The sequence below is a fragment of the Eurosta solidaginis genome, chromosome 2 (genome assembly GCF_040869045.1).
Source record: "Eurosta solidaginis isolate ZX-2024a chromosome 2, ASM4086904v1, whole genome shotgun sequence".
NCBI lineage: Eukaryota > Metazoa > Arthropoda > Insecta > Diptera > Tephritidae > Eurosta > Eurosta solidaginis.
Window position 1 is genome coordinate 223,242,433 of NC_090320.1, and position 14,998 is coordinate 223,257,430.

General features: G+C 40.4%; 1 protein-coding gene across 1 annotated transcript in view; it reads right to left on the bottom strand.

Moving 5' to 3' along the window:
* Positions 1-14,998, bottom strand: part of Dhc36C (Dynein heavy chain at 36C) — a 99,000-nt gene that overhangs the window by 61,652 nt on the left and 22,350 nt on the right. The window contains exons 9-21 of the mRNA XM_067769206.1: positions 12,444-12,733; positions 12,257-12,379; positions 11,545-11,698; positions 11,328-11,459; positions 10,785-11,261; positions 10,557-10,715; positions 9,960-10,487; positions 7,708-8,154; positions 7,529-7,642; positions 5,957-7,473; positions 4,673-5,459; positions 4,340-4,522; positions 3,899-4,245 (exon numbers count right to left, since the gene is read on the bottom strand). Coding sequence (XP_067625307.1) covers positions 3,899-4,245; positions 4,340-4,522; positions 4,673-5,459; positions 5,957-7,473; positions 7,529-7,642; positions 7,708-8,154; positions 9,960-10,487; positions 10,557-10,715; positions 10,785-11,261; positions 11,328-11,459; positions 11,545-11,698; positions 12,257-12,379; positions 12,444-12,733 — 5,258 coding nt within the window. The remainder of the gene's footprint in view (positions 1-3,898; positions 4,246-4,339; positions 4,523-4,672; positions 5,460-5,956; positions 7,474-7,528; positions 7,643-7,707; positions 8,155-9,959; positions 10,488-10,556; positions 10,716-10,784; positions 11,262-11,327; positions 11,460-11,544; positions 11,699-12,256; positions 12,380-12,443; positions 12,734-14,998) is intronic.

The following is a 14,998-nucleotide window of genomic DNA, read 5'->3' on the forward strand; positions in this document are numbered from 1 at the left end:
CTGTGATGGCACCCGTAATTACCCCCGCTGCAGACTTATTTAGTTTGAAAAGAGAGCTCGCCATCATCATCATTAATTGGCGCTCAACCGCCTAAGCGATTTTGGCCGTTACGTAACGAGTACTGCAGCTATCCCTGTTTCGCGGTAATTTGCGCCAATTGGGAGGACCAAGGGAGGCCAAGTGGGTCAAGATGCCACTCTGAACTCTATGGAGGTATCCCCCTTCCTCTGCTCCCAAACTGCGATGTAAATTGCAATACTTTTCCGGCTGGTTTATATTTATACCTCCTTCGGTACTCGCCGTCGGCGTCACGGTCATAAAATTTCCGTAAAAGTTTTCTCTCGAAAACTCTAAAAGCCATCTCATATTCTCTCCATTGCCTACTCAGATCAAAGTTGTACTTGCTGCCACGAAAAAGAGACGATTTTTCTGAAGCCTCGTTTGGTTTCCTATCCTAATCAACGAGGCCATAAAAGCCATGAGACCTCTCAATCATCCCGGTTGGTTCATAGCAGGTTCGTTGCCCTAACGATATATTTATCGATTACTGTTCTAAGGAAATGATTGCGTCCTTTAAATCTTTTTCTGACCTTCTCATCATCAAATTTACTCCCTTTAATAATGCTCAACAAAGGGGTGCATTTAAATGCCCTCTTAAGGCCAGCGGGCCGCTACTGATACTATATTTGACTTTGTGAAGACTACTCTTAACTCTTTTAAGGATTCCTGGACGCCTAAAAGAAGCTGCTCATTGGTATTTGAGATTTTACTGTTCTGAAGCAGATCTACAAAAAATTATGAAAGTTCTCATTACTTTAAAGGCAGAAAAGTTTTAGGTGGAAGCTCTACCGCTGATCCAAAGCCCTAACTAAGGCGGATAGTTGCACTGAAAATGCTGTACCGTCCCTTTCTCCTCAAAGCTGGAAGGGCAACATCTTTGATCCGAAGCTTCATAGCTGATCGTGGGTAGAAAATGAGCAGCGTTTGCATCCTCCTTAAAGCAAAAAGAATACATAAGTCAAAAGTTATAATTCTGACCTAGAACCTGGAAACTGTTCGTATCAAAGGCGTGTTGAAAATACTGAACCAGGCCTTAGACTCCCACCTTAAAACTACTGCCAATGAAAAATAATATTATCATTGGATGATAGGTTTTTTTTTCTGATGACGACCATCGAAAACTAATAAAGAACTAAAATTTAAGGGCATTTACCTAGAAATTCCGAACCTTAATAAAGGAAGGTACGAATAATAAAGGAAGACGAATCAGTCAGTATATTAGTCTGTAGTGACAGCCCCTAAATGAGTTGACTAAGCAGCTATCAAATTACTTTAAAACTGATTCCGGAATCTAGGTTAGGTTGAATTGGCCAGTCTGTGAGGGTCCAACATAGATTGAATGAGTTCAAAGTGTTACCAGAAGAATGCTTGATGACCAAACTGAATATACGTATCCAAAATCAGGACATTTATTATAAAATAACTCCACCCTCTTAGCAAACACTAGAAGCTTCTAGGATACATACTACTTGTTGCTTTTGATAGTTTTGCACCTCTTAATGGATGGAGTCTAAACCTGGCAGGGAGCAATGAGCTATCATTATTTAAGAATAATTTTAAGGCATGTAACGCCAGAAGGCTGTATCCAACTAGAATACCGCAATCTATACTCTGGGTTGGGGCAAATTCTGAGTCCCTATAAATGATACAGCGGACGACTTGGCCAGTGTGGACTCTGAGCATTCATTCCTGGTACCGCAACCAGTTATAGCTTCATGATGTCATCAATCCTAGAGGAAATTTCTTGGTGCCTGCTGTCAAGGAGCCGACTTGATTTTAGGCAACTTGTTGAATTTCTGACACATCACTTTACATGTGATCTAGATGTAGGTGATAACTAAGTCATTTTCAGGTCTGAGGTTCTGGTAGCCGAACTGCTGATTTCATTTATTTGTAAATCGGGTAGATTCTAAATAGTTTGTAGCTGATTGCTGATTTCACTACGATTGTTTGTGTAGTTCTGACAAAAACAAACTGAGACTTTATGGTTTGCTGGGTAGAGCTTTTATGGTCGTTTTAATAAGTGTACTTTGTTGTTTTTGTATTCTTTGACGCGTTTCGACGCTTACTGCGTCATCATCAGAAAGCTGTTTTTATTTGAAAATATATCAAATATATAAACATTAACTACTTTATCCAACAATAAACATGAAAATTTTATCTTGACAATTGTTACTTACATTGATTGTTTAACTAATTGTAATATCACAGTTTAAAAACACACATACATATTTACATATTATCAAGTAGCACTGATTTGCGCTTGTTTCTTTGCTCTTTGTACAACTGCGGTATAGATGTTGCTTATATTGTTAGCGTCCTCTTTGAAATTCATAACCTGGTGTATTTTTTGTTGTATTCTTAGGCTCTCCAAAGTTAGACGTGTTTTTTCTCTTTTTTCTATGTCTAATATTTGTGCATGGTCAAAATCCGCTGTATGGTTACTCTTTGTAAGGTGCTGTGCGAGAGCCGTTGTCATCTTCTTATTTTTCGCATCTGTTCTGTGTTCATTTAGCCGTATACCCAGTTGTCGTTTTGTTGTGCCTATATAGTATTGATCACATTTTTCACCCACTTTGCCACTACATTTTATTTGATATACTACATTGTTCTGTTGCTCTTTTTCCACCGGATCCTTTGTTTTTGTAAAAATATTTCTTAGAGTGAAGTTTGGCTTGTGTGCATAGTTCACATTTTTAATTTGCATTATTTTATGCAGATTTTGGTTGTCCGTTAAACCCGGGATAAATGTTACTCCGATGTATTTTTGGTGAATTTCATCGGATTTTTGTGTTTCCTTTTTATCTTCGCGAATTTTATTTGTTACATTTTCTATTAATTTGTCAATAAGCTTGTGTGGATAGCTGTTGTTGTACAAAATTTTTTTAATCTTTTGTTTGTTTTCTGGCATAAACTCGTGGTCAGTGAGTAATATTGATTTTCTAATTAGGTTCTTCGCTGTGAGCAGTAAGCGTCGAAACGCGTCAAAGAATACAAAAACAACAAAGTACACTTATTAAAACGACCATAAAAGCTCTACCCAGCAAACCATATGGTTTCAAATTGGTCTAAATAAAAATAGTAAAACTGAGACTTAATTTGGATAGAAAAAGAGAATTTCACTGCTAGTTTTGCGACCAACGTGATTTGTGAGTGTGACTTAACAGTGATAGAAGAGCGTCATGATGTCAGAATAAGAGAATCATGATCTCCCACGCTTACTTATAATCTAAATCACATCTCTCGTTGTTGTTGTTGTTGTAGCGATAAGGACACTCCCCGAAGGTTTAGGAGAGTGTTAACCATGTTGATGGTCCTTTGCCGAATATAGAACCGGGAAGTTTCGGTAAGAAGCACCATTAAGGTACTACCCCGACCATCTCGGGACCGATTTAGTATGCCCACATGAAACTTTCTAGGGCATGCCGTCGTCCCATCCCCTGGATCCATGAGGAACTTGGGGTCGCCAGAGCCTTGGCAGCTAAAGAAACAAAATTCGCAACGGGTAGCTGAGGTTTGAGAAGCTATAAATTGCGCTACACAACTCTTTGAATCAATTTGGTATTTTAGTCGCGTCTTACGATAGGCATATGTCCCGCGGGTATATTCTAGGCCCCCTAACCCGCTGGGGGACCACATTTCTCGTCGAAGAATGAGCATAATATGAGACAATAAAACCGTGAACGATTTCTTCAAAACGGGCGCTGCGTTCCTCTGTGATATTGCAGTCGCTGCGACAAAATTATGGGTACATTTGGATATTTCAACTCTACAAAAATACTGTGATCGTTACCCACCCCTTAGCAATTGAATTGGCTTATTAAATTTAATGCTTACTTTCTTTTCTGATTTAATAAAGCTTTAAAGGTTTGTATCAACTCCAAGTAGGAAGTAGGTGTTACGTAATTATAACGTTTCAGTCGCAAAGCAAATATTTCTGAGAGATTTTGCGTAGATGTATGGAATTCCATACACATATCAATAGCAGTTTTACGTTCTAAATCTGAAAGATCTTCAGTGGCTAAGAAACGCGTCGATACAGCAAGCAAAGCATCTTCGGGCCAAGGCTGAAACCAATCGATGGTACAGCAATTTACAATTGAAGGAAATTTACGTATGCGCATGCGCAAAGCATCACCAATGGGAGACATAGCTAATACGGTGTGAAGTTGATCACGACAAGTCTGCGAATAAATAACAAACGATTAGTTTAAGTAAGGGAAAATATACATAAGTCGATTTTGCGCTAAGCTCAAAATATGAAAGTTGTTTAAATACCGTGACAAAGAAATTGAAAAGTGCTACAGGACTGCCATCGGTTTGCATTGCCTTGTCACGCTGTTTGTCAATTTGTGCCATTTTCTCCACAACTTCAATCTTTTCCTCGTTCGAAAACAAATTGGGCACTTCACCAGAGTTAAGTAAATTATTTACGTCCTCTAAGAATGACTCGTCTTTAATCTGTGAAGTAAGCAATAAGATAACAATGTCAATTAAATATGTTTTGCTAAAGCTGCTACGGACCATAGTAAGCACATCTCGATCAGACAAAAGAAGCATTACTTTTCACATAAGAATTTCTAAAAATGTATTTTAAGCTCAAATTCCCACCTGCACATCAGTAAACAAGAATACGGCATGCATTTCGGAAGCCCCTACTTTTCGCAATATAGCCTTAAGATCCTCATGCCATTCGTTTGGTCCATAAAGACGTGTTATTTCAACTTGAAAGAGTTCATAGTCGCATATATGCGAAGCCAAACGAGTTAAGCTCTGACGTCCGGAGCCACCGACTCCGATGAGTAGAGCATGACTACGTGGCTGCTTTATTATACGACATATTCTCGACAAATGTTCGATAGCAAAGCGGAAGAGTACTAGGTTCATAGGTTTTTTCGACATATTATTATATTCAACCAAGTATGCTTCCACTACACTACGCAAATTTTCAAGGTCTAAAACCTCAATATAGTTTTTGTTATCCGCTTTCGGATTGGCAAAATCGCAATAGATTAAACGGCGCAAATCAGATTCGGCTAATCGTTTTCCCTTCGGTACCAAACGTACGAATAAATTTTCCGGTGTTCCATTCATATGTTTATTGATTTTATCACAGAGTGCATCAAAGAGCCAAGAACGATCACTATCCTCCACTAAACGGTCACCATAAACGCGCATTACTTCGTGCACCCATAAACGACGCATGGAATCTAAGTCCTCGGTAGCTTCGGGTACTGATAGCAGTACACCTTGTATGACACGCGACAAATCACGTAAATTGAAGAGATAATGCGACTTAGCTGGTGTGGGTAGTAAATTCATTTTTGCTTCATTATAGATGCTTAATGTGGCCGAGACGATTTCATCGATGCAAGGATCGAATTCTTTCGAAAAACCTCTGAAAATAAGCCAAGAATAGTTAGCATTGGCAGATCCCAAGAATAAAAAAAACAGCGTGATATGTGACTGTAAGTTCTAAGTCGCAGCGATTTTTATCAATGGCTGTGAGAGGGTAGCAATATAATTTTATCCCAATGACGCTTACCAATAATTGCAATCACAGCCGAACAACGCCAACATGGATAATTAGTCCTTGAGATGTGTTGATATCTACTGCTATATGGCGAAATAAACAGCTACATAATCGGATAAGGCCTCACTCGCAGATTACTACCACATCTACCGTTATATAGCAGCTGCAAGCGACGGCGTTATAATACCGCTTATGTAGCGACATCTATCCCTACTTAGTCGCAGTACAAATCAGAGACGCATTAGTTTACATTATCGCAGCTAATTGTACCAGTGACGACAGCGGTGATTGGAACTATGGTTGGCACTGTAGGTAAGTGTGATACCACACCAGACGCACATGCTACAATAACCGCTACTTACCGTGTATCCAAATGCCACAGCACGATCTTACTAAATATCGTGATCAAAATCTCATTATTGAATTCATCGATGGCGAGCACATTAAAGTGACGCTGAAAACGTGGTGTAACCGTATTGCCTGTGGATGGAGGACCCATCGCGGTAATCATTTGCAAATCTATCAATTTCATCGGTACTATATTCTTGCGATCATACCACATCCAGTGATCTAACATCATACGCAACAGTTCGATGGGTGGTTGTGCGCCATAATTTTCCTTTAACGGCATCGAAACATCATCAACAAATATGAGAAATTTCTTATTCAGTGGTGGTCCAAAGACGCCTTTACGTCTTTTATCTAATTTCGACATAATAATATCTTGCGTCTGATTGGCTGAAGTTTGTGCTGAAAAACTGATTAGCAAAGGTTTGTAAGTATTGACATCCATACGCTTCAACATATAATCCAAGGCGTAACAACTTTTACCCGTACCAGTTGGACCTACCAACATTATAGGTTTAGCATGACGCACCAAAAGATCCAAGACTGCTGTCACACGCACACTTTCATTAGTCACAATTAATATTTGATTAACGGGTATATCGCGTGGTATAGGTGGTGCACTTGTCACATCATCCTGCCATGGCTTCCATTTGCCTTTGCCCTCCTTAATAAAACGATAATCGAACACCGAACTTTGTTTAGGTATAGGGAAGATAAATGGTTTATTTAGCACTGGTACATGTAACTCCTCCGGCACGCCATAATCCGCATATAATTGCTCTGGAAAGTTCTTCTCCATAAGGGCACGAAAAACAATATTAAACTTCTCACGACTACGTGAGTCTAGCGCGCCACCAAGTGACCAAATGCACGAGAAAATGAATACGCCCTCAATCTGTGCACGAAAATCTAAATCTGAAAGACTTGTAACATACTTTTCATCCTTGAAGTCATCAATATAGCATTCAAAGAGATTCATCATTGCTACAATAAGATTTGTATCGGAGGTGGGCGCTATTTCATATAGACCACCTTTACGTACAATATATAAGAGTATGGGACAAAAACGCATTACAAGCGCTGAGATCAGTTGCTTGCTAACTGCATGAAATGAGGGTGGCAAGCTGTTCTTCCACGAGGTAACAAGCGGTTCCCAACCCAATGAGCTTGGTTCCATATAAATCATGCCACAGCGCGATACTGTAGCTGGCGAAGCGACCTCGAGATCCATAGGTTCGAATATTAAATTTGTTGTTGGTGAAAGTTGTATAATCTCACCGGACATAAGACAAAGCTTTTTGTTGTCGTCCAGCACGGTGTTCATGTTCTCAATCCAAATAGCATCGACTGGACCATCGAAGATTAACCACTTACGATCGGGTGTATCAGAGATAGCGAATTGGCGGTAATTAACAGCGAGAATACCATCGCTCCATTCATGTGACACTGCATCGAACTGTCCGTAGAGTTGTCCCATAGTAATTGCCTTGGGATTCATAACAGAGTAAATCGCGCGGTTTTCGCTGCCATCCTAAAACGCAGAACATTTTAAGAGTCTCCCCTTCAAAAGCTCTCTTAAAACTTACCTTCTTTTCAATATACTCCAAAGCTTCAGCCAATATGCGATAAGTTGTGGTCTTGCCACCAAAAGGTAAACCAACAATCATGAGACCATGGCGTACACAAATCATCTCATATAGCTGTAGACGACATAAGGTTTATCAAATCTATTCCCATCCCAACGTGGACCCAGCTTTCTACTCACCTGTTGTACCTTTTCCAAAAAGAATTCCGTACATTGTTTATTATTCTTTTCGCAAGCTTTTTGTGTACATTCATTGAATACCACATAATCTGCCTCCGGCAATACAGTACCAGGAAATAGATCGGATGTAATACCATGAAATAGTGGAACATCTTGATTGAGAAATTTCGGCAAATTCACATCTTTGATTGAGCGTAGCACTAATATGTCTTCATTTTCGTCACGATAACGCAACTTGAGAGCTCCCGCTGCTTTCAGCACAGATTTCACAGCACGCATACCATAATCGTAATGACATTGTGTACTCAATTGCTCTGAACATAATCTATAAGTAGCCACGATTTTGACGCTCAAAGGCTTGGCAGTTAGGAAGCCATAAGAGTATAGTTCAATCTCAGAGATAAGCGCATAATCGGGTACCATCATGGCGACAGAACGGAAGAGTGCCTGAAAGAAAGTTTATGATGTGAGCAAGAGTTTTTTATATAAACGTTTGAAACATACAACGCACTGTCGACGTCAAGCTTACAATTTCTCCATACCACAAAGAGGAACGTGAAGGAGCAAGCAAAACATATTACAGGATGCGAAGACTTGCAATCCTCGAGTGGGGCACGCGGCTGAGACCTTTGAAAATGCTGAAGCATGCAAGAAGGCGCTGCCATAAAGCAAAGTGAGCTCCTATGCTAAAAAGCGCATTGCAAAAAATGCAAGGTGATGGATGAGGATAATATGAGAATCATATGGACTTTTTTTTTGTCGCCCAACCAATTAGAAAGGACGGCCCGCGGATGCAACTACGATAACTGCCCCGGACTTTTATTGCACTTATACATGTACCTCGATTTTGCTGGCCAATGCAGGACAAATTATGGAGACTTCTAAAGCAAAGCCTTAATGCAGTCTTGGAAGATGGGTAAGGTTTTCTGACTGACATCATGGTTTCCGGATAGGACACTTTACAATAGATTTCATAGCTAAAGTGGTAGACGCAGCAAAGGAAAACGAAACAATATGCCACTAAGCAAGGGGTACTCATTTACTGATCACGCTGGACTAGATAAATGATTTTTACTCAACAATCTAGAGATAACAATCTAGAGACAAAGAGCGGTCTTTCAAGGTACCGCAATATCAGCTTTATATCTTGAGGTAAGACCTGAATTATTCGGTTTAAATCATACAAAACGACTCATGGTCAAAAAAAGGTGAAGATAACAAACGTAGTGTCGTTTGATGCTAGGTCTCGATCTCTTTAAAGTTGTAAGACAGTTTTCTTTGCTCAGGCATTCCAGTAAGCAATTTCGTTAAAGATTTCATAGACAATGTGGCTGCTGTCAAAGCAGCTCGTGCTAAAGCGAAACTGGCACAGCTTATGCTAAACCAGGCTATGCGCAGCGTAGATTGGCGAAGGCATGGTCTTCAGCTGGCGACAGGAAAAATGGAAATCGTCACGGGAAGGCGAATTCACAATATCACTTATATGATGGTTGGGAACCAGCAAATGTAAACACAGCTAAATATATGAGGGTAAGGGAAGATAAACTCGCCTTCTGGAAATACTCCAATTTGCCTTAAACCCTGAGAAGGGGTTGCACTTCGTTTTACTAAACGGATTAGACTATTGGCAACCATAGGTGGCAAAAGGCTTTTGGAGCTTTGGCCGGATGCAATCGCCGGACAAGCAGAACCCGTATTACCTCTTTCTTCCCTAAAAGCTGCGCTGGTTGGTAGCGGGAACCGGGATATATCACCTTTCGATCATTTTTGATAAGGCGATTTCCGCGTTATGTCGGAGTGGCCTAGCCATAGCCAGGTTGTCGCCTTCTCACATTAGCTCACGATAAAACCGATGTTCAGTGACTTACCAGAGGATACTTGGCCGCAAGCGACCGGCAGTAATGATCTGCTTGAACCGCATGAAAAAGAATCTCCCTGACAATTTCCTGGTGAATGGGGATCAGAAGCTTTACTCACTTGCCAGTTAAGTCTCTAAAAAACTTGCGCTCAGTTGTTCGATCTCGTAAATATTTAGCAGATGGTCTTTAGAGCTCCCTCTCATATAAATACGAGATGACGGTCTAGTGCATGGAAAGCTTTTGAAAATTCATTGCTTACAATCTTGAAAAAATTCGAAAAAGACTCTTTAGGACAATAGTTTACAAGACCAAGTTAGTTCGCCAGATGTCTTTCGATTCCTCGAACGGAGTTCTTTGCCATTACTTAAATCTATGAGTATGTTTTTCACTTACCTTCAAATTGTCTGGCAACTCAGAACGTCCGGCATAACCGGGATTCATAGTAATGAATACCGCACAAGTAGGATCTAAAGTCAACGTCGTACCCTCGAACACTAACGTCGGACTACCTGAATTAATACCACGTTGTATGGTTAGAATCTGCTGAGCTACGACAGATAACACTTCCAGATCAATACGATTGAACTCATCAAAACAGGACCAAGCGCCACATGAAGCCAATCCCTTGAAAAATTTGCCCAAAGCAAGATAATCCAAACCATCAGAACAATTAAATACCACGCATTGCTTAGCCACAGCTTTGGCCAAATCTTTTGTAGTCTCAGTTTTACCAGTACCAGCGGGTCCCTCAGGTGCGCCACCCAAATGCAAGTTCAGCGCACTAAAGAGTGTACGATAGCAGCGATCTGTGAGCGGTGTAACCACAAGACGTGTAGTATTTCCCAAGTATTCATAACCGTATTTGAGCGAGCTATTAATCATGCGCGTATCGAGATTATTCTCCTCCCAATAGTAACGGAGCTGTAAAGAAATGGAAGTTATTATTACGATCCGACCTGAATTTCGGCGAAATTGCTATGGGTAACGTACTTGAGACAACCATTGGAAATCATTTGCATCTGACACCTCCTTCTCCACAATCTCCGCCAGCACATCACGCGCATGCACATCCAACACCACCAAAGCGCCCAAAGTGATACGATTCTGCGTATTCAAGTGGCCACGTACGAGATCGACAATTTTGGCTATCTGAAATAAAAATTTTTTTTTCAAAAAGTGCTGCCAAGTTCAAATTTAAAAAAAAAAAATGCCCCTCACTTGCTTTTTACATAGCTCCAAATATTTGCGTAAATTCTCTACAGGAGCATCAGAGAAGAAGCACTCGGTAATTTCCAGTGTCCAATAGGTGAGCGATATGGATTGTACACACTGACCGGGCCAAGAGAGCACCCACGTTTCGCGCACCATCTGACGGTAACTGTAGAAAGACTCACCAATTTTCAAATGTACGCTCTTCTTCATAGCAATCTCTAATTCCAAAAGCCATTTCTCAACTTGACCACGTGCTTTCGCTGTCGAAATAACATCGACCAGTACAACTTCCTCACGCTCAGACGAGCGCATTGCAGTCACGTCCAATTCTTCGGTGAAGTTTAATGTTGCAATGCCTTCAAAGCATTTCTTCAAATGTGGCTGAACACGTGTGGGATCTTTGGTCTCTGAGAGTATTTCAAGCAATTCATCGTTGGAGAGGAAGAAGAAGCGGGGGAAGTACAAACGTTTCTTCTCTAAATACTAAAAAAGTGCATAGAATAAAATTGAATAGTAACTGATTCAGCGAAGTCGATCCCTTGCACTTACTGCATTCAGTCCTTTCTGTATAATTTCCAATAACGCATAAGCCTTCTTAAGTTTCTCATTCATTTTATCTATTTCCACAACGACCATTACACGAGGATCTGCATTAACTTGCTTCATAAGCTCTTTCCAAATCTGCAAGGGCAAAACATGTTTGTAGTTAGGTGAGATCAGTGGGTAGCTCAAAAATTGTCCTCCGTTGGATTTCCTAAGACAATACCTTATCCACTGCCGCGAATCGCCGTCCTTCTTCTGGCATTTGTTGTTGTATGTCGGGGCTAGAGAATATGGGTTCCAAATACATCCAAGTTGCTTGTACACGCAGCCACTCATCCAAAATATCTTGCAACAGCATTAGCTTAGCTTCCCATTTCCTATAAATAGAGCACAGATTTGTACATTTCAACCTAAACACCCTTTTCTTGCTCTCCTGTTCACCTCTATCTTTCCCCTCTCTCCCTTTGCTTTATTTTTTCCCTCCTTGCTCTACGTGCTCTTTCTTATTATCCCTTTCTCTAACCGTTCTCCTCTTTGTTTTCACTTCTCTTCTATATTTTTCCCACTGCATTTTCCTTTCCTCTGCCTTTTTCTTCATTTTATTCCCACCTTATCTTACCCATCTTCCCACGGTACGTCGCTACCTCATCTATCTCATTCGGTTACCCTCTTCATCTGCCCGTTCTATTCATCCCCCTCATACATACAATATGAACCTGAAATATTTTCGGAGAAATACTTAGCGATTTGTATCTGAAAGAGGCGCACCCTACCCTTTTTCCCAAAATTGGACACAACCTTATCTTTATGATACATATCCCCAATTCTGTCCAAATACTGCCATTCAATATTCACAGGATTTTTCCGCTGTTTCCACAATCTTTTCTATACTTCTCACTCCTCCCCTTCCTCGATCACAACCAATGGCAACTTACAATATATCCTCTTCGAATGGTTTAATGTATGGCGAGCTCTTCATAGTTTGCGTTTTAATTATTTGATCGTCCAATAGGATTTGTATGTCATCCACTGCAGAGAGTTTGAAGGTGCCGGAGTCTCTGCGTTAAAATAAAAAACAATCAAAGTCATGATCGGCTCAGGATGTTGTGTTGACTCGCTCACCTGTATGGCGATATCGTGAATGCCATATCACCCCATTCTGCAACCATTTTCGTCATTGCTCGCTCCAAATTATTTTCTTTTGTTGCACTTTCCGAGATCGCTTCGAATCTTGGCACATATTCTTCCAAACCATATTCAATAATCTTCTCCAATGTCAACTCGGGTGATACTTTGATTGGGAAGCCAATAATCTCGGAGACTTGTTCCCAATGGCGTGCTTTCATACCCGGATTGCCGAGTGTGCTTATGATAGGCATGTGGGTGCGCAGCTCTTCAATTTGTTCTCTAACCTGATAGTGATGTCCGATGAAACAAAAAATTTTAAAATCTTATATACTTAAATCTTTGAGTGGCTCTTCTGTGGATCGTGGTCGAACGCTATCCACCCTGAGAACTCGCATGCAAGGGCCGTCAAGTGTTGGGCTGTTGTCGCGTAGCATTTAAAAAGGAGTTGGGGTCTCTCTCTTGGAACAGTGGGGTAGTTCAGCATTCTCACTAGCTTCGACATCACCCCTAGCAAGACAGACTATTGTGTGCCGGCTCCTGCCCCGTATGCTAGTTTTCAATACATAAAACTTTAGGTGGGAGTGGGATGAGGGATCTATATGCGGCAGGGATCCAGTAAACTTGCTTACAGATGAATCCACGCTGGATGGGAATAGTGCGGGCGAGAATATTCCTTCATAAACTCGGAATCCGCCGGTATTTTAGTCTGTCCGACTACTGCAGCGTCTTTCCAATGGAAGTCACCGCTGGACCGGGTGCTTCCAGTAAATCATGTATTAGGATGCTATTAAAGTTCTTATCCTCAAAACTGCGCTCGCCTGAACTCGCTTACTGACGGTTGTCATGCGGGTCTGTTTGCCGAACATGGAACTTAGGGTCTTAGGTACAATACTCCCCACTTACTGTATGTCGATGGTGTATTGCCTCGAATAGTAGAAGACAAACGAAGCCCTCCTAACCCTGTCCTCTCCGTCCACGACAGCTTGCTGTTCAGAATATCAAACAGCACCAGTACTATTCCTTTGAGGGTAATCTAAACTCAAGGATCTTAGAATTCTGCGTAAACAGAACTAGCTTACGTTATCCACATGATTCTGACTACCGGATGTTGTTGTTGCTGTTGTTGTAGCGTTAAGGTTACTCCCCGAAGGCTTTGGGGAGTGTTATCGATGTGGTGGTCCTTTGCCGGATATAGATCCGGTACGCTCTGGCAACACAGCTCCATTAAGGTGCTAGCCCGACCATCTAGGGAACGATTTATATGGCCACATTAAACCTTCAGGCCATCCCTCCCTCCCCACCCCCAAGTTCCATGTCTACCTGATCATAAAATCCAATGCCAGGGCCTTTTCCGTAGCTGTTGGCAGTATCCTATTGCGTTTCCCAGGATGGCGCCTAGCACAAATTAAATGTTTTCATACATTTAAAAGGAATAAGGGAAACCCCCACTTAATTCATATAAATGAAGAGCCATTTCTATAGCTCCGCTCTTTAAACAGTATTGTATTACAAAAACCCTTCTCGAGGAATCCAGACTTGCACCTTACATAAAGATGAATTAAAAATTTAATAAAAACAAGTAAAGGTGTCTAAGTTCGGGTGTAACCGAACATTATATACTCAGCGTGAGCTTCATATGTACATTTCATTTCAGATAAATTACTTTTCTACATAACACGTGGCACCGCCCGTTTAAAAAAATTCTCCCCATTTCCTCTTACAATAAAACTTGATAAGTGAAATATCATAGATTCAAAACTATTTTTTGCTAAGTTATAGCTTATTATTCTAGTGGACGGCCCTTTTAAACTTGTTTTATATCTAAGTTGCCGTGATCTTTAACCGATCCCGTCCATTTTTACTAGAAATATTTTCTGCTATAGGGAAAATTTGTGTACCCAATTTTATTACGATCCGTTAATTTTTTTCGAGTTATGGCTCCCGAAACATAGAGGATTGCTTATTCATAAAAGGGCGGTGCCACGCCCATTTTTTAAAATTTGAAGTTTTTCCTATTTATTGTTATAAATCCACTTGGGAAATGAAATACCATTGATATAAAGCTCTTTTTTGGAAAGATATAGCTTATTTTATTCATGCACAACCCTTTTAAACATCTTTTATATAAAAGTGGGCGTGGTCCTTAACCGATTTCGTTAATTTTTCTTGAAAGCATTCCTTATAGTAAGGGCAACCTCTCTGCCGAATTTTGTTACGATAGGTTTAACGATGTTTGATTTATGATTTATGATATTTGTAAAATTGATTTTATCACAAGTGGGCGGTGCCCCGCCCATTTTAAAAAATGTTTTCAATTTTTTATCAAGAGTCTCAATATCAGTCCACACGTCAAATTTCAACATGCTAGGTGTATTATTTACTAAATAATCAGGTTTTTTGTGTTTTCCAAAATGTTATATATATAAAAAGTGGGCGTGGTTATCATCCGATTTTGCTCATTTTCAATACCAATCTATTCTGGGTCCAGGTAAGCTGGTGTACCAAATTTGGTGTATATATCTCAATATTTACTCAAGTTATCGTGTTAA